Source organism: Saimiri boliviensis, chromosome X (assembly GCF_048565385.1).
Source record: "Saimiri boliviensis isolate mSaiBol1 chromosome X, mSaiBol1.pri, whole genome shotgun sequence".
NCBI classification, from domain to species: domain Eukaryota; kingdom Metazoa; phylum Chordata; class Mammalia; order Primates; family Cebidae; genus Saimiri; species Saimiri boliviensis.
This window is the reverse complement of record NC_133470.1, coordinates 43,167,865-43,191,695: the sequence shown is the minus strand read 5'-3', so window position 1 is coordinate 43,191,695 and position 23,831 is coordinate 43,167,865. Positions and strand designations below refer to the sequence as shown.

Below are 23,831 nucleotides of genomic sequence, written 5' to 3'. Positions count from 1 at the left end.
AATGCTACAGATCTACTATACATCTCTGTCTGTGCTGTGGAACTTTGGAGGACAACAAACCATCATAATATCTAAGGTTTTTTTTTTTTTACCTACAAGAACCAATTTTTTTTTTTTGAGACAGTCTTGCTCTGTTGCCCAGGTTGGAGTGCAGTGGCACAATCTTTGCTCACTGCAATCTCCGCCTCCCGGGTTCAAGCCGTTATCCTGCCTCAGCCTTCTGAGTAGCTGGGATTACAGGCACATGCCACCATGTCCAGCTAATTTTTGTATTTTTAGTGGAGATGGGGTTTCTCCATGTTGGTCAGGCTGTTCTTGAACTCCTGACCTCGTGATCTGCCTGCCTCAGCCTCCCAAAGTGCTAGGATTACAGGCGTGAGTCACCGCACCCGGCCTTAAGAACCAATTTTTATACCCATGAGGGTGATACTGCTTCCATTAAGAATACGTGGTTTAGTGTAGTGGTTCTCAACTGAGGGCAATTTTGCCCCCCCACCCCGGGGACATTTGGCAGTATCTGGAGATGTTTTTAGTTGACCACAACCAGAGGAAGAGGTTAAAACCTCAGCTTCTTGGTGGATAGGGTTGCTACTAGTATCTTGTAGGTGAAAGCCAGAGACTCTGTTAAACCTCTTCCAATGCACTGTTATGACTCACCACAACAGAGAATTCCCTGACCCAAAATGTCAATGCTGCCAAGTTTACGAAACCCTGTTCCAACATGATGGTAAGATTCAAATGTACTCTGAGTAACCCAGAAATTAAGGAAGATGAAGGTGGACCATGCCAACTCAAAAGCTACAAGGTAAAGAGAATAGCAGAAGTTGGGTTCCTGACTTTCAGGTTGATCCTGTGTACAACATGGTTTGCTTGTCTGGGTAAAAAAAAAGGTCATCTTTGTCTTCTTAAGTAACTTGTTGCTGTTTTTCAATCATATCATGCTTTTTGTTCTTTCTGTCAAATATGTGTAAAAATATGTGTAAACACTTTAAATATATATAACATATTTAAGCAACAATGTCCTTTTTTCTATTTTTTGTATCTTGCTTTATAAAACAGATGAATTTCTGAAAAAATTACAGAAATTTATTTTCTATGAGGTGTATTTCATCCTCTGATTTTATTTTACATTATATTTTGAGAGGCTCATCCACATTCCTGATCAATCCTCATTTGACCTGGCTCCTAACATTGTTACTTTAAATTTGAATCTAGTGGCCTCTCAGCCTCTCTGGGTTTTAGAGGACAGGGACGGTTTAAGAGAGGATATGCATTTATTGAAAGTGAGAAATACTCCCTCATGGACATGGTCCAGATCATGTGCCCAGAGCTCCCAGCTCTCCTGTTGTCCCCATCACACTCACATTCCCTTCTTCTGCTGCCCAGAGTTGGCGTCGAGGAGCCCTCCGAAGAGGACCAGAACGAACACCACTGGCAGTACTTCAGGTGACACAAGGGCATCCTCAGAAAAAATTAACTGGGCCTGGCTTTTCTCTTCTTTCTAACCGCAGATATTTCTCTTTACACTGTTTTACTCTTCCTGTATGTGCCAACCTCCACCCCTTTTAGTAAAGGGGCAAAAAGTTTAAGTCAGTTCTAATCATTTTTTCCCACCCTTCCTCTGGGTTGATTGATGTGTCAGTGTTCTTGGGATTCTCTCTGCTTTCCCCGCATGTTGGACAATGTGTTGCCAACACAAAGCTTGAGTTGTCAAGTGTCTCCTTTTTGTACAACTGGGCTTAGTGTTAAGAGCAGCTCATTTTCAGAGCCACACTTTTCCCACAAAATCCTGCTTATGATCTGGTAAATAAGACTCTTAATTCCTAAAGAGAACTAGAATTTTCACATTTCAACCATGACTGCGGTAAGGCTTACACCATCTTAATTAAATATCACTGCTGTTATAGTTTTTCAAATTACGTATTTGTGTACTTGTGCCTTGTCATGGTCAATCAGAAGATATGAAGAATGTTTATTTAACCAAAAAGATAAAGATTCTTCTAGTGCAGTTTGTTTCTTAGTATCCTTCCAAGTTTACGATATAACTATGCTTAAGGGTGGTGATGTCTGGGCAAGCCGAGTACAAACTTTAATGTTTCTTCTTTTCTCCCTGTTTCTCTAATTGGCATGTTTTCTTCCTGATCTGATTATGTGTACTGGTAGATACGTCAAATGCAAAATAGGCTTCAACTCTGTTCTCGGCACTGTGAGACTATTTCACTTCCCTGCGGGCAGTGGTGAGACCAGTGGGACATGGGTCTTGGGATATCACCAGGCCCTGTATGTACACTGTAATGACACCCATGAAATTAAGTATTTAAGCTTACCGAAATCAGATTTTTTTCTACACACACATGTTCGTTTTTGGAGACTGACTTTGATACCAGCTAAATTCCAGAGGAAACCCTTTCCTTTAAAGCATGCCTTCAAGAAGGAAAGTCCGTCAGGCAAAGTGTGAGTTATTACACTTGGGACATGAGCAAATTCAGATTATGATATAATGTTCAAGGTGTTATATGAAGATGTATGTCTCATATTCCTCAAATTACTCAAAGCCTCGACCATTCAGGGGCTTTTTTAAAAAATTGATTAACGTAGAATACTTCTAAACTTTCCAAGATTTCACAGCATTTTATCTGTTAATCAGAATTGACAAGTTATACCAACAGAGAAATTATCAGCTTTTGGTATTTATTCATTCCAGAATGAGCATATCAGTTTGCTTGCTTTATTTTTTCATTTAGTGTGGGATGTCCACATCTATCTAATTCATAATGGAAATAAAGATAATTGTGTCCGTGCTGAAAGAAAAGACTGTCATTTGTGTTCTTATGAGCTTAGCCCTGATGTATCAGGGGAATGCTAAAATAAGATATAATAAAACAGCATAAAAAGTTCCAGTGTCAGGAGAGAGATACATAAAGTGAACAGTAGCCTGCCACTAGGAATTTCAGAAAGTTGGGGGACCCTCAAGTCATCTGAGGCTTTAAACCTGCAGTTAAAATTCTGTGCCTGGGGGTCGGGCGCGGTGGCTCACGCCTGTAATCCCAGCACTTTAGGAGGCCGAGGCGGGTGGATCACGAGTTCAAGAGATCGAGACCATCCTGGTCAACAAGGTGAAACCCCGTCTCTACTAAAAAAAAAAATACAAAAAATTAGCTGGGCATGGTGGCGCGTGCCTGTAATCCCAGCTACTCGGGAGGCTGAGACAGGATAATTGCCTGAGCCCAGGAGGCGGAGGTTGCAGTGAGCCGAGATCACGCCATTGCACTCCAGCCTGGGTAACAAGAGCGAAACTCCGTCTCAAAAAAAAAAAAAAAAAAAATTCTGTGCCTGGGATGGGCATGGTGGTTCACGCCTGTAATCCCAGCACTTTGGGAGGCCGAGGTGAGCGGATCACCTGAGGTCAGAAGTTCGAGACCAGCCTGGCCAACATGGTGAAACCCCATCTCTACTAAAAATACAAAAATTAGCCAGGTGTGGTGGCGCATGCATGTAGTCCCAGCTACTTGGGAGGCTTGAGGCAGGAGAATCGCTTGAACCCAGGAGATGGAGGTTGCAGTGAGCCAAGATCACGCCACTGCACTCTAGCCTGGGCCACAGAGCAAGACTCTGTCTCAAAAAAATTCTCAAAAAAAAAGCCTGTGCCTGTTCTTTCTTGCTGCCCAGTTCCTCACCAGAATACCCTGACCCATTGCTTTACCTCCTCTTCCCAGAGACCAGTTTGGTTTTGGGCTCTGCCCCAAGGGTGGAGCTCTTTGTAGGAAACCACAAGGTCCCGTGTCATCCTTGGGGATTGGTCCAAGAGGCCCTCAACCCTGCCAGAAAAGTAATTACTAAATTGCCCTAAAGTAAACAACCTTGAATAAGGGAAAAAAATTGCAGAACATCATTTGTTCATGACCCTGATCTGTTTTTTTGTTTTTTGGGGGGGGGGGTTTGGTTGTTGTTTAGCAGTAACAAGCTGATAAGCAGCTCTTTGCTTCCTTTCTTAGAAATCTCCTGTTCTGCACTTAACACCAGTAGCAAGGCCCTCCAAGAGACCCCAAGGGCCTTCCCACATTTCTCTGTCTGTGGGAGGGCCCGGGAGGTTTTTTTCAGGCTCTCTGCTGTCAGGAGTTTGGGCTGCATTTCAGACTTGGTTGATTGTCAGGTGGCTGCAGTGAAAGTTGGAACTTCCATGGCAGATGTAGGATTTCCCTGACATCTTTTTTTCTCTCCCCCATTGCCTAATGTTATCCATGTCATCCATGGCAGTTTCCTGCCTCAGAATGAGGAAGGTGCGAGGATTTAAAAAAAAAATTACCAGCTGCACAGAGTGCCAGTTAGTATGTTACTAAGCCAAGACAACTGCCCTGGTGCTTTTACAGTATTTGTTATAAATGAGTCTTGCCATTTGGCTTTTTCTTTTTCTTTTTTTTTTTTTTTTTTTGAGACGGAGTTTCGCTCTTGTTACCCAGGCTGGAGTGCAATGGCACGATCTCGGCTCACCGCAACCTCCGCCTCCTGGGTTCAGGCAATTCTCCTGTCTCAGCCTCCTGAGTAGCTGGGATTACAGGCACGTGCCACCATGCCCAGCTAATTTTTTGTATTTTTAGTAGAGACGGGGTTTCACCATGTTGACCAGGATGGTCTCGATCTCTCGACCTCGTGATCCACCCGCCTCGGCCTCCCAAAGTGCTGGGATTACAGGCTTGAGCCACCGCGCCCGGCCGGCTTTTTCTTTCTGTCTTTAATTGTTGCTCTCAAATGTGTGAGTCCTCAAGGCCATCTTGATGCAAGAGGATATAGGGGCACCAGGATTAAGAGCAGATCAGGACTCTAGTTAATGATATTGTTAAAGAAAACATTATTCTGATATATATTAAACAGGTAAGGCAGACATTGCTCAGGACCATCACGATTGGTATAGGGACCACTGTGATGGAGTTTTGCAGCAGGGGAGAGAAACCGGGGTCAGTGGATGGAGTAAGGGGGTAAGGGGGATTCTGGCTAAACTGACCTAACAAGATTCTTGCTGAAGACAGGCTAAGGGGATTATGCATCACCTGAGAGATTGTGGGGTATGAAGAACCCAATCAGATATTGGGGACAGGGGGTTCTGGCCAAACGAACTTAGCAAGACTCTTGCTACAATTGGGCTATGCTGTGATGGACATGGAAGCCCAAAAGTCAGTACCTAGTTGGGAAGTGAATTCCTAAGAGTCTGACTAAAGTTTGGTCAAGGAGAGAATTATTTGTCAATATGCATGTGAAGTTTTTAGGGGAAGTGTACTGATGTCTGCAACTTCATCTGAATGCATCCAAAAAAAATAAAATGGGTGATAGAGAAATGGATTGATAGGTAATAAAGAATATACTGTAAAGTGTTAACAGCAGAATCTAGTGATGGTAGGAACATAGGGGTTCACTATAAATTCTTTCAGCATCTCTCTCCCCATATACTTGAAAAAATTTATAACAAAATGTTAGGGCAGGCGTCCCCAAACTTTTTACACAGGGGGCCAGTTCACTGTCCCTCAGACCGTTGGAGGGCCACCACATACTGTCCTCCTCTCACTGACCACCAATGAAAGAGGTACCCCTTCCTGAAGTACGGCGGGGGGCCGGATAAATGGCCTCAGGAGGCTGCATGCGGCCCGCAGGCCGTAGTTTGGGGACGCCTGTGTTAGGGGAATTAAAGCAGGCCAGGGCAGAAGCGAGGAAGCAGCATAGAGGAAGGGCCCAGTGCAGTGAGACCCACATTTTGATAACTGGGACCACCTGGTACAGAAAAGCAAGTGGACAGTTGCCAGCATGTGTTGTGTTCCAGAGCCCTTGCTTAGAGTGGAAGCACATGGGATTCATCGCCCCTCCGACCCTCTGGGATCTGAAGTGGTACGCGACCTGTTTCTCACAACTTCTGCATGACAGCCTCCCTCTCCTTTTAGCTAATCACTCCTTCTGCTTCGGGAAGATGGTCAGTCTCCGGGCTTCTTGCAGCCTGCATGGCTACCATGGACCAAGCTAATACTCTCTGTTTTTCTCTTTGTCTTTCTCCCTGGTGACTTTCAGAGTTGGTGTTGACCCCGATCAAGACCCACCACCCAGCAATGACAGCTTTCAAGTCTTACAAGGGGTAAGTCATAAGAGATGCTTCTTCCTGGGGAAGACTGAGTATTTGCCACATGCCAGGCACTTTATATAGATTCCCTCATTGTGATCCTGACAACAGCCTTATGAAGTGTATACTGCTGTCCCCATTTTACAGATTAAAAGCTGAAGTTTGGGAGTTTGAGTCATCTCAGAGTAAGTGATGGAGCCAGGCTTTGTCCCCAGGGTCTGTGTTCTTAACATTATGAAGGGTGTGGGCTCGCCAGAAAGAGTCCCTGACTCCCTACTTTTCGGTAATGGATACTGGTTCTACAGTTGGTTCCGAGTCTATCAGTGGCCCCCAGGAGAAGGAGAGCAATAAGATTTGACTGTCCATCCCAGGGATCTGAGGAAGAAAGGAGAGACATCAGGTGCCTGCAGGCATTCCTGTTCCTCCAGGGCCTGGGATCCTCTAGGTGAGGAATTTAGAAAGGGCATAGTAGGGATGGCTTGCCTTTGCTCCATGAAGTCCAAGGCCTCAGGTGAGAAAACCAGGAGCCTGGGGCTGGAATCATACAAAGGTTCATTTACTCATATGTTTGACACCTGGGCTGGAAGGCGTTGCGCACAAGGCCCTCTGACTGGAATGTCAGTGCAGGGCTTTTCCTTGTGGCCTGAGCTGTCTGTCAGCATGGTGGCTGCAGGGTATTTGGATTTCTTATATGATGGCTCAGGGTTCCAAAAGCAAGTGTCCCAGCAAGCAAGGTAGAAGCTACATCACTTTTTCTTATCTAATCTTGAAAGTTCTACAGCATCACTTCTGTGGCTTTCTATTGCTTAGAAATGCATTCCTAAGACCCAGCCCAGATTCAATGGGAGGGGATAGAGAACATAACCTCTGGATGGGAAGGGTATCAACAGATTTGCAGATATGATTTGAGGCTGCCATATCATCCCAGTTGCGCAGCTGTTGGGATGATTTTTTTCTCCAGGTTTGGCTCTTTACCCAGGTCACCATGACCTGGGCAGGCAAAGTGAGGAATGGAGAGTTATGATAGGGGCAGAAATGTGTTACCAATGTATATTTGATCTTGGGAGTCAAGAACTATGTTGTTCAACATTGAATACCCAGTGCTGGGCACAGTGGCTGGCACATGCCAGAACCTGATAGGTGTTTGTTGGGTGGATGAGGGAGTGAGAGATGCAATGTGCAACAGGCAGCTTCACTGACCACATGTGTATGTTGTCCATGAAACCCTATTCGTTTTTTTTTTTTCCAGTCACCTTTGAAGCTGACTCATCATTGCACTTAATCCTAAATCCAGTCTGCAGCAGACTTCAGATTCCATAAGATCTTTCAAATGGTTCTACCTACCAAATCAGATTTAAGAAGTCTGGCAAAATGTGGTGCTGTGTGGGGCCAGTGGGGTGCCACTGTAGCCTTCTGTGATTTCTTTCTCTTTAAGCGTGACCACAGTCTGATAAGGCATCTATAGCATTGATGTCCATTCTAGGTCCCTGCTCAAGGGACACAGATCCATGACGTGGAAAGTTCTGGACATTTTGGGAAGACTTTTCAATAAGCTACATTGGAGATTTGGCACCCACTTTAATGAGCTCCAGAAGACCTCTGAGATGATCTTAGAATTGGCTATTATGTCAGCTGGGAACATTTGGTTTCAATGAGAAGTTCTCTGAAAATTTGCTATTTGACTCTAGCTTTGATTAAGGACTTTAGAAAACAGGGGTTCAGGAACTGAGCACCTGGAAGCTAATTTAGAGTTTGGGAGATCTTGAAACTCATCCTGAGAAAACCCCGGGGGAAAACATGATGGACATCCTTATTTCACCAAAGGGAAGATAATGGCTCTGGTAGGACATGGCCGCCCTGTTCTAAAGCATCCTCCACAGAACTGTGGCCAGTCTAGATTAATTTTGTAAGAAAAAAGGCCAATAGCAAATGGATCGTAAGGTTTGGGGAGATCTCATCTTACTCCAGACCACTCAAAACACCCCACCCACTTCACTGTTTTTCCCATTGCTTCTACCTCTGCATTCAAGCATCTGTAACAGAAAATAAGTAAAAAGATTTGGCTAATCATGTAGTAGAACTTACAATGTATCACATAAACCCCGCACACTGGAAACACTGGGCTTGTAATTAGATTCAGTAACAAGCTTACTGTCACTTTTCTGTGGAAATGTTTGAGTGAGAAAGCAGCAGGTCCAAAGTGCTGAGGGTTCTTCTGGTATTTAGTCCATACAGTGACAGCTAAAATAGCCCACGCCCCCAGGTGGAGTGAGTCTCAGGAATCCCCCTGGATGGGCCTGGATGGATGAACTCAGTGTTCCTGTCAGCTCCCAGCGGGCCCCTTGGGCTGAGAGCACTGTGCATGTGGTGTGATGAACGGGCTGGCAGAGACTCGCGCTGCACTCCTAATGGCACCCTGTTTGCCACAGCCCTAGCCAGGAGCTGCGTCACAGCTTCCCCTGAACTCTTTCCTTCCAAACCTCACACAATCATGCAGAGGGCCCCTCAAAGTCAGTTCCACTGACCTTTTGAAAGGTTTTCAAGATTGCTCTCATATAGGGAAAAACATGCAAACCTCAAGCTTGGTTCTCCAGGGCACCCTCTTAGAAATGACTCATGCCCTGGCACAGAAAGAGCCTTATTTCTCCAGTTCCTCCTGGTCTGACTCCTCATTCCAGTGAGCCACTAACAGCAGGGTTCGGAGCGCTCTGTGGTCATGAGAAACAGAGAAATACATGGACTTCTCATTTTTGGGTGAAACCCTGGGTTCTTGCAGTTTCCCCTGAAATAGATCCAGGTCACATGCTCAGTTTTGTCATGAAACTGAAATCAGATGTAGGGAAAATCCAGATGTTTGTTCTCTGCCAGAGAAAAAAGTGCAGTTCTCTTTACCTCATTTTCTAAATATCTTCCTAAAAACAAACAAAAAAGTGACATTTGATGGGAAAGCATGTCTTGTAATGAGCACAGTTTTCCTCACTGGTCTTAAAGCCCAGGGTTATAAACAGAGTCATGGCTAGAGAGCTACAGAATATTAGCTCATGTGGGAGAAGGAAGGGAGCTGTTGGCTAGAACTTTGCTTCATGTGGGGAAAGCATAAAAATGTCATGGCAGACTTCAGCTTTGTGTGCCTGGCAAGTTTGACTCATTAGAACAAAACAAGACAAAAAAATCTCAGTTGCTTTGTTTCTCTGGAGGTCTTGGTGACTTTGCAACCAAAACAAAAACAACCCCAGCTGGAGGCAAGCTGCCCAGCCCCGGGGTGGCCTTCCAGCCCATTAAAGGCGGGGGGACTTTTCATGCCAGACCAGACAGCTGAGATTTCTGTTGGCTGCACATGCAGACACATTCACTTCCTTCCCCGAGTTTACAGAAGAGCACTCATTGATGAAGCCACTTTGGAGCAGCTAAGAGTGTGAATCTGAATTTATCCCAGTTTTACCATATCAGCAGGACAAGGTCACAAGCCGGATATTAGTGGGATGTGGAGGAAAGGAAACCCCCAGTGCCTGTGTATGTGCACACGTGCGTGCATGTCTGTCTGTGTTTATGTAGTGAAAACTGTAGAAAATCAGCTGTTTATAGTTGTGTTCACGTATGACTTTTCGAGCCAGTTAGAGTCATTTGTTTCTGGGTCGTCCTCATTTTTGTTTGTTTGTTTTTGTTTTTGTTTCTTCAGGCTGAAATCTGATACCCTGTCACCTAAATCTTTAACTTCAAACAGTTGCGGAGGCGCCTTTTCTCCCATTACTACTCTAACCACCGCTTCCAAATGCCTCCCTTGGCCCCTGAGTTCCCTTTCTACTCTTTTCTGTTTTCTAGAAACTCAGAATCAACATCAATTTATTCATTTATTTGACAGTTCGTTATTGAGAAATAGAACAGGTGCCTGTTCTATTTCAGACATTCTTTCAGATTCTGGGAAAACATCTGCAACAAGACAGATGAATCTGCATCCTGAAGTGATAAAGGGTGAGAGTGGAGAGTGGCAGAAGCAAGACAGGGGAGACACTCAGGCCTCACCAGCCTCTCTGAAGCAGAATCTACATTTTAACAGTGTCCCCAGGGAATGTATGTACATTTTACCATTAGAAAAGCCCTGATCTAGGTAATGCGTAGCTCTGGAGAGTTTTAAAGGAGGGAAGGAAACTATCTGTGTATCATGGTCAGATACTTGATTCCTGTATTTTTGTTTTGAAACAGGGTTTCCCTCTGTCACCAGGGCTAGAGTGCAATAGTGCAATCACAGCTCACTGCAGCCTTGACCTCTTGGGCCCAAGGGATCCTCCTCCCTCAGCCTCCTGAGTAGCTAGGACCACAGGTGTGTGCCACTATACCAAGCTAATTTATAAAATATTTTTGTAGAGACAGGGTCTTGCTTTGTTGCCCAGGCTGGTCTCAAACTCCTGGGCTCAAGTGATCCGCCCACTTAACCCTCCCAAAGTGCGAGGATTACAGGCATAAGCCCACTGTGCCTGGCTGATTCCCTGTTTCTAAGCCCTATTATTACCCTTTGCTGAGAAATCTTGTGCCCATTATCGCAATGACATGACAAAGGCCCTCTATTAGTCCGTTCCCAGACTTCTATAAAGAACTACCTGGTACTGGGTAATTTATGAAGAAAAGAGATTCAATTGACTCATAGTTCTGCAAGCTGTACAGGAAGCATGGCTGGGAGGCCTCAGGAAACTTACAATCATAGCAAAGGCAAAGAGGAAGCAAGCATGTCTTAACATGACAGAGCAGGAGAGAGAGCGAGGAAGGAGGAAGTGCCACACACTTTTAAACAACCAGATCTGTTGAGAACTCACTATCACAAGAACAGTAAGGGGGAAGTCTGCCCCCAGGATCCAGCCACCTCTTACCAGGCCCCTCCTCCAACACTTAGGATCACAACTTGAGATGAGATTTGTGGGGGGACACAGAGCCCAAACTTATCAGGCCCAGGCCAGGCGCGGTGACTCATACCCTTAATGTCATCACTTCGGGAGGCCAAGGCGGGCTAATCACCTGAGGTCAGGAGTTTGAGACCAGCCTGGCCAACATGGCAAAACCCATCTCTACTAAAAATACAAAAATTAGCTGGGGGTGGTGGCAGACACCTGTAATCCCACCTATTGGGGAGGCTGAGGCAGGAGAATCGCTTGAACCCAGGAGGCGGAGATTGCCGTGAGCTGAGATTGTGCCACTGCACTCCAGCCTGGGTGACTCCATCTCCAAAAAAGAAAAAAAAAAAGCATATCCGGCCCAAATCAAGTGACATCATTTATTTACTCTTCTGCCCTGTAGTAGTTGTCTGTGACTGCTGTAACAAATTACCACAAAGTGGCTGAAAACAATACAGGTGTCTTTTCATCTTTTTTTAAAAGGGACAGGGTTTGGCCAGGTGGGCCAGGCTGGTCTTGAACTCCTGGGCTCAAGTGATCCTCCCATCTTGGCCTCCCAAGGCGCTGGGGTTATAGGCATAAGCCACCATGCCCAGCCAAAACAATACAGTTTTGTCATTCTTACGGTTCAGTAGATAGATATCTGGTGGGCTCAACTGGTTTCTTTGCTTCAAGTTTTTCAAGGTGTCAGCAAGGCTAAGCTCTGGGAGAAGCCACTTCCAGCCTCATTCAGGTTGTCGGTAGAATTCAGTTCTGTGTGGTTGAAGGACCAAGGTCTTATGTTCTTGCTGCAAAGCCAGCAACAGTGGGGCGAGTCTTTGTCAAGCTCTGAATCACTCCCATCCTTTCTTCTGCTGCATTCCTCTGACTCTTTTGCTATCCCTGTCCAGTTGTTTTTTTTTTGTTGTTGTTGTTTTTTTTTTTTTTTTTTTTTTTTGAGACAGAGTCTTGCTCTATCGCCCAGTCTGGAGTGCAGTGGTGTGATCTCAGCTCACTGCAACCTACGCCTCCTGGCAATTCTTGTGCCTCAGCTTCCTGAGTAGCGGGAATTACAGGTGTACGCCATCATGCCAAGCTGATTTTTGTGTTTTTAGTAGACACGGGATTTCGCAATGATGGCTGGGCTGATCTTGAACTCCTGACCTCAAGTGATCCCACCTTGGTCTCCCAAAGTGCTGAAATTACAAGCATGAGCCACCATGCCTGGCCCTCCTTGTCAACTTTTAAGGGCCCATGTGATTGTATTGGGCCTACCTGGATAACCTTAAGTCTGTCCACAAAGCCCCTTTTGTCAGGTAATGTAACAGGCTCCAGGGATTAGGCTATAGAAAGCTTTGGTGGGGTGGCCATTACTCTGCCTACCACATGCTCCATCCCTGAAAAAAAAAGTAAGTTGTTCTCATTAGTGTAATGACCTTAACTTTTAAAGACATCTTTTAATATTATGTAAGAATGGAATGAAACAGACATCACCATGCATTCGTTCTAGAAAAATTATTTCAAAAATAGGACTGTTTGCTATTCCTCAGTTCTTTGATCAGCTTTCTTTTTCTTCATTACATTTGTCAGTCAATACGTATTTGTCTATCTACCCTTCCCCTCCCACCGCCACCACCACCCCACCACCTCCCCCCCCCGCCCGCCGCTGCCACCTTCACCTTTTAGAAAGAGTGCTTGAGGCGCAGGTGCTAAGTTATATTCCTTTTTGTGTTTCCAGCACCCAGCATGGTGCCTGGCACATAGTAGGTGCTTAATGAATGCAGAAGAAATAGACACTCATTGTCACATGCTCAAAAAATGGTAATAAGCAGGTTGGTGGTATTTTCTTGAAGGGGCTTCTCTACTAATAATGGCAGTAAAAAGCCACACAAGATAGCCAAATGACGTTAATGACTAGGCCTTTTTTTTCCTCCCAAACAAATATGTGCTTGAAATTACATATCCAGTCTTTGGAAATGAACTTAATTAGTAGTATGAGCTCTAACTACATGCCAGATTCTGTGTTAAATATTTCACAAATATTTAATCATCACAAAAAAAGTCACATGGCAAATAATAATGAGTCAATATTTGTTGAGTGCTTGCCACATATCAGACACCATCCTAAGTTCTTTAAACGAAAAATCTTTTATACTTCTAAAATAAAAACCTCTTTTTTCTCTACATTCACACTTGTAATGCCAAATATGTGTGGTCTTTTTCTATACCAGCCAATTCTCCAATTCTCAGTGAATACCAGCTGGACCTCCTACAGTTTAACTCACTAACTACCTGGAGTTGGCAGCAGATCCCACAAGTTAAGGACTCAGTCCCACAAGACTGTCCCCACTTCAGACACTAGTTGCAAGTCCCAGGTCGTGACCTGTACTTCAGACTGACTGGCTGTATGTTGGGGGTTCCCACCCCTTCCTCAGGTTTGATAATTTGCTAGCATGACACACAGAACACAGAACTTTTACCATTACCAGTTCGTTATAAAGGATACAATTCAGGAATAGCCTAATGGAAGAGATGCATAGGGCAAAGGATGGGGATGGGAGTGTGTGGCGCCAACTTGGAAGCCCTCCAAATTGTGTCATTTAGGGTTTTATGAAGGTTCCATTAAATAGGTGTGGCTGATTAATTAAGTAGCCATTGGCAATTAACTCAATCCCCAGTCCTCCCCTCCCAGGAGGTTAGAGATAGGGCTAAAAGTTCCAGTCCTCTAATTACTTGGTTGGTTTCTCTGGCAACCAGTGCCCATTCAAGAGTCATCTTATTAGCATAAATTCAAGTATGCTTTAAAGGAGCTTATTATTAATAAAAAAAAAGACATTCCAGCCAGATGTGGTGGCTCACGCCTGTAATCCCAACACTTTGGGAGGCTGAGGCAGGCCGATCACGAGGTCAGGAGATTGAGACCATCCTGGCCAACATGGTGAAACCCTGTCTCTACTAAAATACAATAATTAGCTGGGCGTGGTGGCGCACTTCTGTAGTCCCATCTACTCAGGAGGCTGAGGCAGGAGAATAGCTTGAACCTGAGAAGTGGAGGTTGCAGTGAGCCAAGATCATGCCACTGCACTTCAGCCTGGCGACAGAGCGAGACTCCATCTCAGGGGTGGGGGGCAGTGGGGGACATGTTCTTCTCGCCTTATCTACTCAGGAAATTCCAAGGGTTTTAGGAGTTTTGTGTCAGGCAAAAACCAGATATATTTCTTGTTCTATCACAACATCATGGCCTCATAATGCCCCTAGAGGTAGGTAATCATTAATATTTCCATTTTACAGATAAGGATACTAAAGCACAGAAAAGTTAGGTAACTTACCTAGAGTCGCACAGCAAGGCAATGGCAGTGGCACAGTCAGGACCCAGATAGTCTCTTGAGAGAGCCTGTGATATCCACACCTATACCTCTTAGAGTGCTGCGTTGTTTTTGAAACATTTCTCAGAGAAGCCACACTTTTGCACAGGCTTGAAAGATGAATAGAGGTCGGCCAGGTAGGCATTCTGAGTGGAAGAAGGTGAGAAGAACAAAGGATGTTCCAGGCTCTAGAAGTTGCCTGAGCTAAAGACATGAAGTGTGAACCCAGGTTTTGAGGAGGGGCGAGTTGAGGGAGCAAGTCCATGCTTTTTCTGTGGGCAGCACAGGAATGGAAAATCCAAGAATCGCCAAGTACCGCCAGGAAGGAGGCTCTGCCTGTTCCCACAGTGACCCTTGCTCAGCCCTGTGCTGTTCGGAGCCCACAGGAAGGACTCTCTTGGCTCCTCTGTGATAGCAGCCCCAATCATGGCATGAAGCAGTTGTTGCCTGTATTCCGGGTCAGCTTAAAAAAATTAGTTCTGTCACACAGAACTGCCCTGATTTCCCCAAAGCCACCATATGTGGATTTATCTAAGTTCTTCCTGTACCTAATCATGCTTCTGGCACCATCTCTTGGAATAAGAAGTTGTTTAACACCCTTTTCACAAAGTGACACTTTTGATTTGTCCTGAATTTACCCCTTGTAGCCTCTAAGGGTTGTCCCTTAGTTTCTTACATTTCGGGATTTGCTGTGGAGTCTGAGGTCACTTGATCTTATTTGCGGATTGCAGGCATACCTTTCCTTAGCCTGAGAAGACCTTTTGTTAGTTTGCTGTCAAACAGAAGCCATTCCCTTGCTTTACTCATTTTAATTGTCTCTTTTGGGATTTATGTAAGTCTTTTGTAGCTTTAATTTTTTTAATTTAACTTTTAAGTTCTGGGATTCTTGTAGCTTTCTTCAGATGGCAAGAAATTAAGTAGTCCAATGATAATAAATGCTATGTGGTTTTGCAGAGGTTAAGATGACAGAGTAGGGTTCATTGTTTTCGTCATTGATTTAAGGGAAGAAGCGGAAGAAACTGACTTTGGGGGACTTGTTTTGTGCCTGATGGTTTATAGTATCCTTCCTGATGATATTTATCATTGTGCTGGCTTTTTCTTTAGTAAAATTCTACAGGCTCTTAGAACTGAGATCTTAAAGGCTGTTACTTTATAAAGAACCATTTAATTGTTTCCTTTATATATTTGCCTATCAAAAAATCTTCTGCCACTTTTCTACTCAGTCATGTGGCATTTTGGAATCTTCCTAAAGTTTCATTGGGTTAGCAATCAGTCACCCTGCAAATGGAGACATTTCTGTGCTCTCTCTCTTCCACATGATTTATAAAAATGTAAAATCAAATTGGTCTCTGGGGTCTCTCCTTGTTTATATTTCCTCATCCACAGAAGGCCCCATTTAACTGAGCCATTTCCATATCCGTCACTAAACATTCCTGAAATACCAAGGGGATTCAATTTTTAAAAACAGTCTTTGCTGTTGGAAACTTTAGGAATGTATTAATAAATAGTGCTTGCTAATTTCTCTCCTTCTTGTCCATGTGCTTCTCAAAGATCTCTGATTAATTCTTGATGTTGCCATTGCAGATAGAATTTACACTCACTATGATTTAAAACTACTTGTAATTTTGGTTCAAGTTGATTTGGTGATTGTCAGTTGTCCCTCACTTGCAGAGTGGCCTCTCCCTGTAATATTAAAGAGAATGATGATAAAAATGGCTTCACAAGCAGTCTGTGCTTGCACAGCCCCAGTCGTACCCTCAAATTGCTGCAGTCAGTCTGAGTTTTATATTAACTATGCTGCTTCTGATACTTGCACAGAACAGATTTTCTAAACCTTAAATGAATGTTTGATTTTGCAGGTTATTTTGAAAATCACATGATGGGGATGTCTGAATTGGAAAAACATGAGAGTAGCAAGTTCCTTGCTACCTGAGCGTAGATAAAATTACAGAATTGTTAGTTCGAGCTCCTGTTTCTCCTTTCTACTGATCCCACCTTCCTAAAGCTGGTGGGGAAACAAGTTACCTTGCTACCTGGAGCACAGTGTAGGTGCCTGGGTAAGGAACAGAGAGAAGCCTTAACTAGTTTGTCAGGATACTCAACAAAATGTGGTTTCCACAGGCCTACTTTGAGGATGGGGGTTGGAAAGTTGCTTTTACAAAAAGCTTTCAAAAATATTCTCTATAAATCAATTTTGGCCTGTTAGGATCTAGACTATTTTAGGGTAATTAATCTGCTGAAAGGCACGTCGAGGCAAATTGCAATAAAGATGCCGAAAGAAATGCTGTTCCACATTGAGTTTGATCTATCCACAGACATAACCCAGCCTTTCTACTTTGGAAACTGATTTTTCTGCCTTTTGAATGTCTTTAATTTCTGCTCAAATGCTGCCTCCCAATATATCTTTGAAACTGCTGACATGGGATGCTTGACTATGAGCTCCAGGGCTATATAAGTTATTTAAAAAAATTTTTTTTCTTTTCTTTGAGATCCCTTTTGTACAACTAAGTATGTGCCCTCTTATTTGTTCCTAGGATGGCCCAGATTCTGCCAGAGGAAATCGGACAAAACAGGAGAGCGCATGGATATTCAGGCTGTGGTACAGCTTTGATCACAAGTATCCTTTTAAGTAGCATCCCCTGTGTCAGTGAAACACTGGGGATGAAATCTTCTTGTTGAATTGCCAGTGAATGACATCTGATAAGTAAGGAAAGATGCATGCTTGGGACAAGGATAGTATGTCCTCTCATAGAACATGTGCATTGAGGATTCAACCATAGGTAGTCCTGGTGAGTATCTCTGGCCAAGAGGAATGTTTGCATATCCTTAGAGTAACCAACCCACAGCCTGGTAGACTGGTGTGGCTCTTAAGAGCTTTGTGTCCAGGGAACTATGCCCTTTTAAGTGATTAGATTAAAATTACACAATGAGTCATGCTGTGGTCAGAAAAGGAAGTTGAACTTCAGCTGTAAATCCATATGGGGAGGATAATTCCTGTTGGATGAACTTGGCCAAGTCTGACCTTGTGTGATCTGATACTGGCGTAACTGGGCCACGTGCAGGGCAAACCCTGTTCTAGTAGATTCACTTGGTCTCAAAGTAAAAATTAAAAACCAAAATGTTAAACCCTCATTGTTTTTTTTTTGTTTGTTTGTTTTTTGTTTTTTGTTTTGAGAGGAGGTCTCACTCTGTTGCCCAGGCTGTGTGGTGATGTACTTGGCTCACTGCAAGCTTCCCCTCTAGGGCTCAAGCAATCTTCCCACCTCAGCCTCCCAAGTATCTGGGACCACAGGTGCATGCCACCGTGTCCAGCTAATTTTTTGTGTTTTTGGTAGAGATAGGGTTTTGCCATGTTGCCCAGGCTGGTCTCGAACTCCTGGGCTCAGGTGATCTTCCCACCTCCGCCTCCCAAAGTGCTGGAATTACAGGCATGAGCCACTTCACCCAACCCCTCATGGTTTCTTAGGTTGACATAGTGATCAAATGGGCAGGTGGCGTATTATATGTGGTTTTGGGAGATGCTGAAATGTTAAAAATTTATTGAAGTATAACAGATATACAGAAAAGTACACAAATAATAATTGCTCAGTAAATTATCACAAAATAAACACACTAACACCAAACCAATCAAGAAACAAAATGACCAAGGCTGGGCATGGTAGCTCATGCCTTTAGTCCCAGTACTTTGGGAAGCCAGGGCAGGCAGATCACTTGAGCCCAGGAGTTACAGACCAGCCTGGGCAACATGATGAAACCCTGTCTCTACAAAAAATACAAAAATTAGCCAAGTCTGGTAGCACACACCTGTAGTCCAGCTACTCAGGCCCTGTCTCAAAGAAAAGTTGGGGGGAGCAAAATTGCCAACCCCCTCATGCCATGACTCAATTACTACCCCTTCTCCTCCCCAAATGTAATCGCCCTGTTGATGTCTAGCAACTAATAGTTTCACCTGTTTTTCAACTTTCTATAAATAGGACTATACAGTATATATATTTTAATGTCTGGCTTATTTGGCTTGACATCGTGTGTATGATACATCCATGTTGTCATATGCAGTTCTAGTTCATTTGTTCTCATTGTTCCATAGATGTCTTATATAAATATATCATAATTTATCATTCTATTATTGATGTACATGTCTTTTGAGGCACATATGCATACATTTTTCTTGGGAATCTACCCAGGAGTAAAATTGCTAGGTCATAGGACATGGGTAGGTTCAACTTCAGAAGACAGTGCCAGTTTTCCTAAATAGCAATACTACTTTACACAGTCACTTCTAGTGTACGAGAGTTCCAGTTCTTCCACATTCTCACCAACATTTGATGTTTTCAGTCTTTTTAATTTTAGCCATTCTATTGGGTTTGTAGTGGTATTTAATCATGACTTTCCATTTGCATTTCTCAAATGACTGATAGGGTTGAGCACTTTTGCATATATTTACTGGCCATTTGGTATGTTCCTTTATACAGTGCCTTTTCTAGTCTTTTGCTCATTTTTCTGTTGCGTTGCCTGCCTTTTTCTTACTGATTTGCAAGAGTTCTTTATGTATTCCAGATATGAGTCTTTTGCTGATCATATGTGATAAAAATATCTGCTACCACTTTGTAACTTGCCTTTTCACTTTTTTTTTTTTTTTGAGACAGAGTCTCACTCTGTTGCCCAGGCTGGAGTGCAGTGGTGTGATCTCGGCTCACTGCAACCTCCGCCTCCTGGGTTCAAGTGATTCTTATGCCTTAGCCTCCCGAGTAGCTGGGATTAAAGGTGAGTGCCACCACACCCGGCTAATTTTTGTATTTTTAGTAGATATGGGGTTTTGCTATGTCAGCCAGGCTGTTCTTGAACTCCTGGCCTCAAGTGACCCACCTGCCTCAGCCTCCCAAAGTGCCCAGATTACAAGTGTGAGCCACCACACCCAGCCTCACTTTTTAAATAGAATATTTTGATGAACGAAAGGTCTTAATCCAATTTATTGATCTCCTAGTTAGTATTTTTTATGTGCTGTTTCAGAAATCTTTGCCTACCTTAAAGTCATGAAGCCAATTTCCTATGTTATCTTCTAGAAGCTTTATTGTTGGCCTTCTGCACATCTATTTTTTTTTTACTGAGGAACAAGCATGGGCAATTTTTTTCTCTAGAAAAAAATCTAGAGATCATTTGAGATGCTCTGTATAACATCATCATCCTTCAGAGATGATTTAAACTTACATCTGTCGGGTCAGTGGCTAGGCTGGGGTATTAGCAATTGCAGATCACCTTAATCCAATCAGGAATAAGGATGACTTGATGCTGGCCATTAGGTCCTGTGAGAGTTAGTCTGTTTTCTCTTGACCCTTTATCCCAGGATCCCCACCTAAAGCCTGGTTTCCATCTTCTTCCTCGGTAGGCCCTAGACTCTGGTTTTTGTCAGGTTCACTCTGTCTTTGCGATTCTGCCAAATGCTCTGCTCAGTTTCTCAGGTGCCTTTAGGGAAACGTGGCTCACCAACCATAGCACTCACCATTTGGCAATTTTTTTGAAGACATTTTTCATTGTCACAACTTGGAGAGGGGAGTAATGGTGCTACTGGCATCTACAGACAGTCCCCAACTTAAGATGCTTCAATGTTGACAATATGGTATGAAAGTGACCTGCATTCAGTACAAACTGTACTTTGAGTACCCATTCAACCATCCTACTTTTCATTTTCAGTACAGTATGCAATAAATTACGTGAGATATTCAATATTTTTTTATAAAATAGGCTTTGTGTTAGATGATTTTGCGCAACTGTAGGCTAATGTTAGTGTTCAGAGCTCATTTAATGTAGCCTGGGCTAAACTGTGATGTTTGGTAGCTTAGGTGTGTTAAATGTGTTTGTGGTTTATGATATTTTCAACCTAATGGGCTTATTGGGATGTAATTGTGTCATAAGTCAAGGGGGAATCTGTAATGTGACCAGGGGTGTTGCTCAACATCCTACCATATGCAGAACAGCCCCCCACAACAAAGAATGATCTGGCCCCAAATATCAATAGTGTTGAGGTTGAAAAGCCTTGTGTTAGCGTCCAGGAGAGAAGCTGTAGGTAGAGTGAAGAATGATCCTGTATGGGAAGTTTAGAGATTTAAGTCCGATCAGCCTTACTGAAATCATTTCATGTTGCCAAGTCTCAGTTTCTGCCCTTGTAGTAGCCCCAGGCTACCCCTAAGGTCGTGTCCAACTTCAGCATTTCTACCACCTGCCCTCTGGGTAGAGTGGTTTAACAGGAATACATGCAGAGAACGAGAGCAGAGGGGACCCAGAGGTTGCTATTCCCTACTCCAGGGACACTATCTCCTGTTTCCAAGGCCTGGAGCCAGTTGTGTGTCAGAGGCTGAAATGCTGATTGAAACCAAAACTTCCATTCAACATGACAAAGGGAGAAGGGGGATCTAATTTGTAATTAATCAAATATACTTTTTAACTGAAAATTGGGAGTTACCAACCTGAGACTTAAGAGTTACTATTTAAGGCTGATAGGGCATATCTTACTCTTTTATTCAAACTGTTGCATGTTACAAGTATTTCGTGTATTGTACTAGTAAAATGGGGGAAATAAGCTTAATGTGGGTAGAACGTTGGGTGATTTTTAAGCACATTTCGTTGTGTATATGTTTTCTTTGCAGCCATTTTTCCTTAATTCCCATTTTAAAGTTACCTGAAGCCCATCCTCACGCACAGCGGCCCCCCGCTAACCACCACTCTCCCTGCCTGGTGTGGCTTGCTAGCTCGATGTTTGACCAGTCCCCAGGTGTATGATGTAAGTACTGCACATCAGGGTTGCAGCCTTGGTCACCATGCCAGGGCAGTGTCTTATACAGGAAAAAGAAACCATGATACTCATGCCTCCACATCCACAGATTTTTGCTTCTCTAATAAGCTCATTAGAAATGGCCAACTTAACATATGTTTGTAGATTTTGCACAGTAACAGACAAACCGTTTACCAGGGCAATGGGATTCCCCAACATCGGCAGCTGTGGTATAATAGAAAGAACACTGGATTTGGAATCAGAGCCACTGGATTGGAATCTAATCCCTGACAGGCCATAGACATGCTCTGCATCTCAGTTTTCTAATCTATAAAGTGGGCCCAGTACTACAGGTTGGCTGTGAGCATGAAATGATGAAATACATGAAGATACACTGTGAACCACAAAGCATGTAAGGAATCCTTTTCTAAATAGTTTATTTATGTTGATATGGTTAGGTCCTTTCTTTCCATTTTCAGATTCTGGAAATAGACTCAGCTCGATATGAAAAGAACATGCACAATGGTGAATGTCTTAGATTTAGGGCTGACTCCTGAGTTCCTGATGTGGGTTGCAGGGTGCAGGGCAGACAGGTAGAGAGAGCGAAGTAGCTACCCACAAGGAAGGAGCAGAGGAGAGGTCAAAGGCCTTTCTTCATCATCCCTCCTAGGCCATCCTAATCATCTTGTCATTAACACAGTCTTATGCCCTAGAAGAAAAGAATGTCTAAAATTTGCATACAGCTCTACAGTTCACAAAGGTTAATTTCATTCTTTCAGTCATACCTTGAATCAGTGAGTACTGTAGCATCAGTACAGGGAAGGGAAGTGCATCTCAGAGAGGATGTGAGTTGGCCCCAGGCCCATGGTTAGTAATTAGCTGGGAATCTCATGCAGGTCTTCACATTCTTAGCAAATAACCTGCAGTTTACTTGATTGGTGATGAGAAGGCAGAACACAAAGCCTAGATATGAAAGAGAGGCCCTAAACACGTAAGTTCTAACGAGTGGTAGCAGGGTTAAGACAGGTGGTGCACATTCATGTGGTACAGAGGGGAAAGGGATGTGGACACTTGATTGCTAGGTAGGGGCGCTGAGGCGGAAGGGAAGGGCAGCCACATCAGAGCACCGGAGATTGAAGGAGGCAGCTCCTTAAATGGCATGCTCTTTCTCTGAGAACAGGGATGACAACTGCCAAGTCACCATGGGTCCTAAACCTGCCGCTGCAGAGAATAAGCTGTGTGTCTGTCATCCCTAGGCCCTCAGACCCCTCCTTGGTCCCCTCAGAGGAAGGTGACCATTGAAAAGTCCTGGTAGGCAGTGAGTCCCTTCACTTCTGTCAATTTTGGGTTCCTCCACTGATAATTTTGAAGAGACCCTTTGCTCCCACTGTCTCAGCAGCAGGCCCCACCATGTCTGGAGCTGGCTGAGACCCTAGGCAGGACCTGGGTTCAAAGCAGGATGAAACCCCATCTCTACTAAAAATACAAACACTAGCCAGGCATGGTGGCAGGCACCTGTAATCCGAGCTACTCAGGAGGCTGAGGCAAGAGAATTATTTGAACCCGGGAGGGAGAGGTTGCAGTGAACCGAGATTTTGCCATTGTACTGCAGCCTGGGTGACAAGAGTGAAAGTCCGTCTCAAAAAAAAAAAAAAAAGCTACAGTAGATCGGATTGAGTTTCAGGACTTTCTAAACACTGGTAAAGAGGAGGAAATTGGCTCGGCACGGTGGCTGACACCTGTAATCCCAACACTTTGGGAGGCTGAGGCGGATGGATCACAAGGTCAGGAGATCAAGACCATGTCGGCCAACATGGTGAAACCCCGTCTCTACTAAAAATACAAAAATTGGCCAGCCATGGTGGTGAGTGCCTGTAATTCCAGCTACTTGGGAGGCTGATACAGGAAAATAACTTGAACCTGGGAGGTGCAGATTGCAGTGAGCTGAGATCGCGCCATTGCACTCTAGCCTGGCGACAGAGGTGAGAGTCTGTTTTTAAAAAAGGAAATCTTGGAGTTAAGAGCAAGTTTTAGAACTGTGCTCTAAACATCTGCCTGAGCACAGGATTTTAATCTCCTTGGGCGTTTGCACCCTGCTTCATTCCAGTGGGGATTTGAGGCAGCAAGTGAGAGGAGTTGTGTGCTTGCCTCTTAAAAATGCTGAAGCATTGGTTAAGTGGAGTCACATTGTGGACAGTGTGTGAAGTTAATATCACTGAGAATGCAAACAACAAGTATGTGATCGTCACCAATGAGTGCAGAAATAGTCTGGGAGAGGAAACTCAACCCATGAGTCTTCCCTAGCTGGTGCATTTACCTGGCATTCACTTAGCACCTACTGTGAGGTAAGCACCATTGAGGAAGGTGCCAAGGCGTGGAGAACAAGGTCACTGCCCTTTGGTGTTTGTCATCTAGACGGGGAGTCCAGAGACTGACCTCTGGAAATCTGCCCATGGCTTTGGGCTGTGTGACTGCGCAGAGGCCCCCAGGGGCTCGGGGAGGCCAGTTTGGTGCCTTGGAGGCTCTGACTCATAGAGGATGCAGGACTTCGGATGAGCTTTGAAGGGTTGGTGGGAAACAGGAGAGAAAAAAAGCAGTTAATCCAGTGTATTTGACACTGTTTGCCCTTCTAGAAGGCGGTACACAGTACTTGATAAGCCTCAATGCAGTCGGGGACCTGGGTCGTGGCCCTCCCCTTGTTTTGCTGGTTAAACCCATTGGAGGTAGAA

The 23,831-nt window shown here is 44.1% G+C and overlaps 1 protein-coding gene across 2 annotated transcripts in view; it reads left to right on the top strand.

Annotated features, from left to right (window-relative positions):
• The window catches only part of SLC9A7 (solute carrier family 9 member A7), a 142,820-nt gene that overhangs the window by 115,763 nt on the left and 3,226 nt on the right, over positions 1 to 23,831 (top strand). Inside the window, exons 13-16 of one of the 2 annotated variants that reach the window (XM_010350153.3) lie at positions 1,387 to 1,446; positions 6,055 to 6,118; positions 16,868 to 16,950; positions 21,006 to 21,111. In XM_010350153.3, coding sequence (XP_010348455.1) covers positions 1,387 to 1,446; positions 6,055 to 6,118; positions 16,868 to 16,950; positions 21,006 to 21,111 — 313 coding nt within the window. The remainder of the gene's footprint in view (positions 1 to 1,386; positions 1,447 to 6,054; positions 6,119 to 16,867; positions 16,951 to 21,005; positions 21,112 to 23,831) is intronic. The other variant, XM_010350154.3, reaches the window with a different exon arrangement.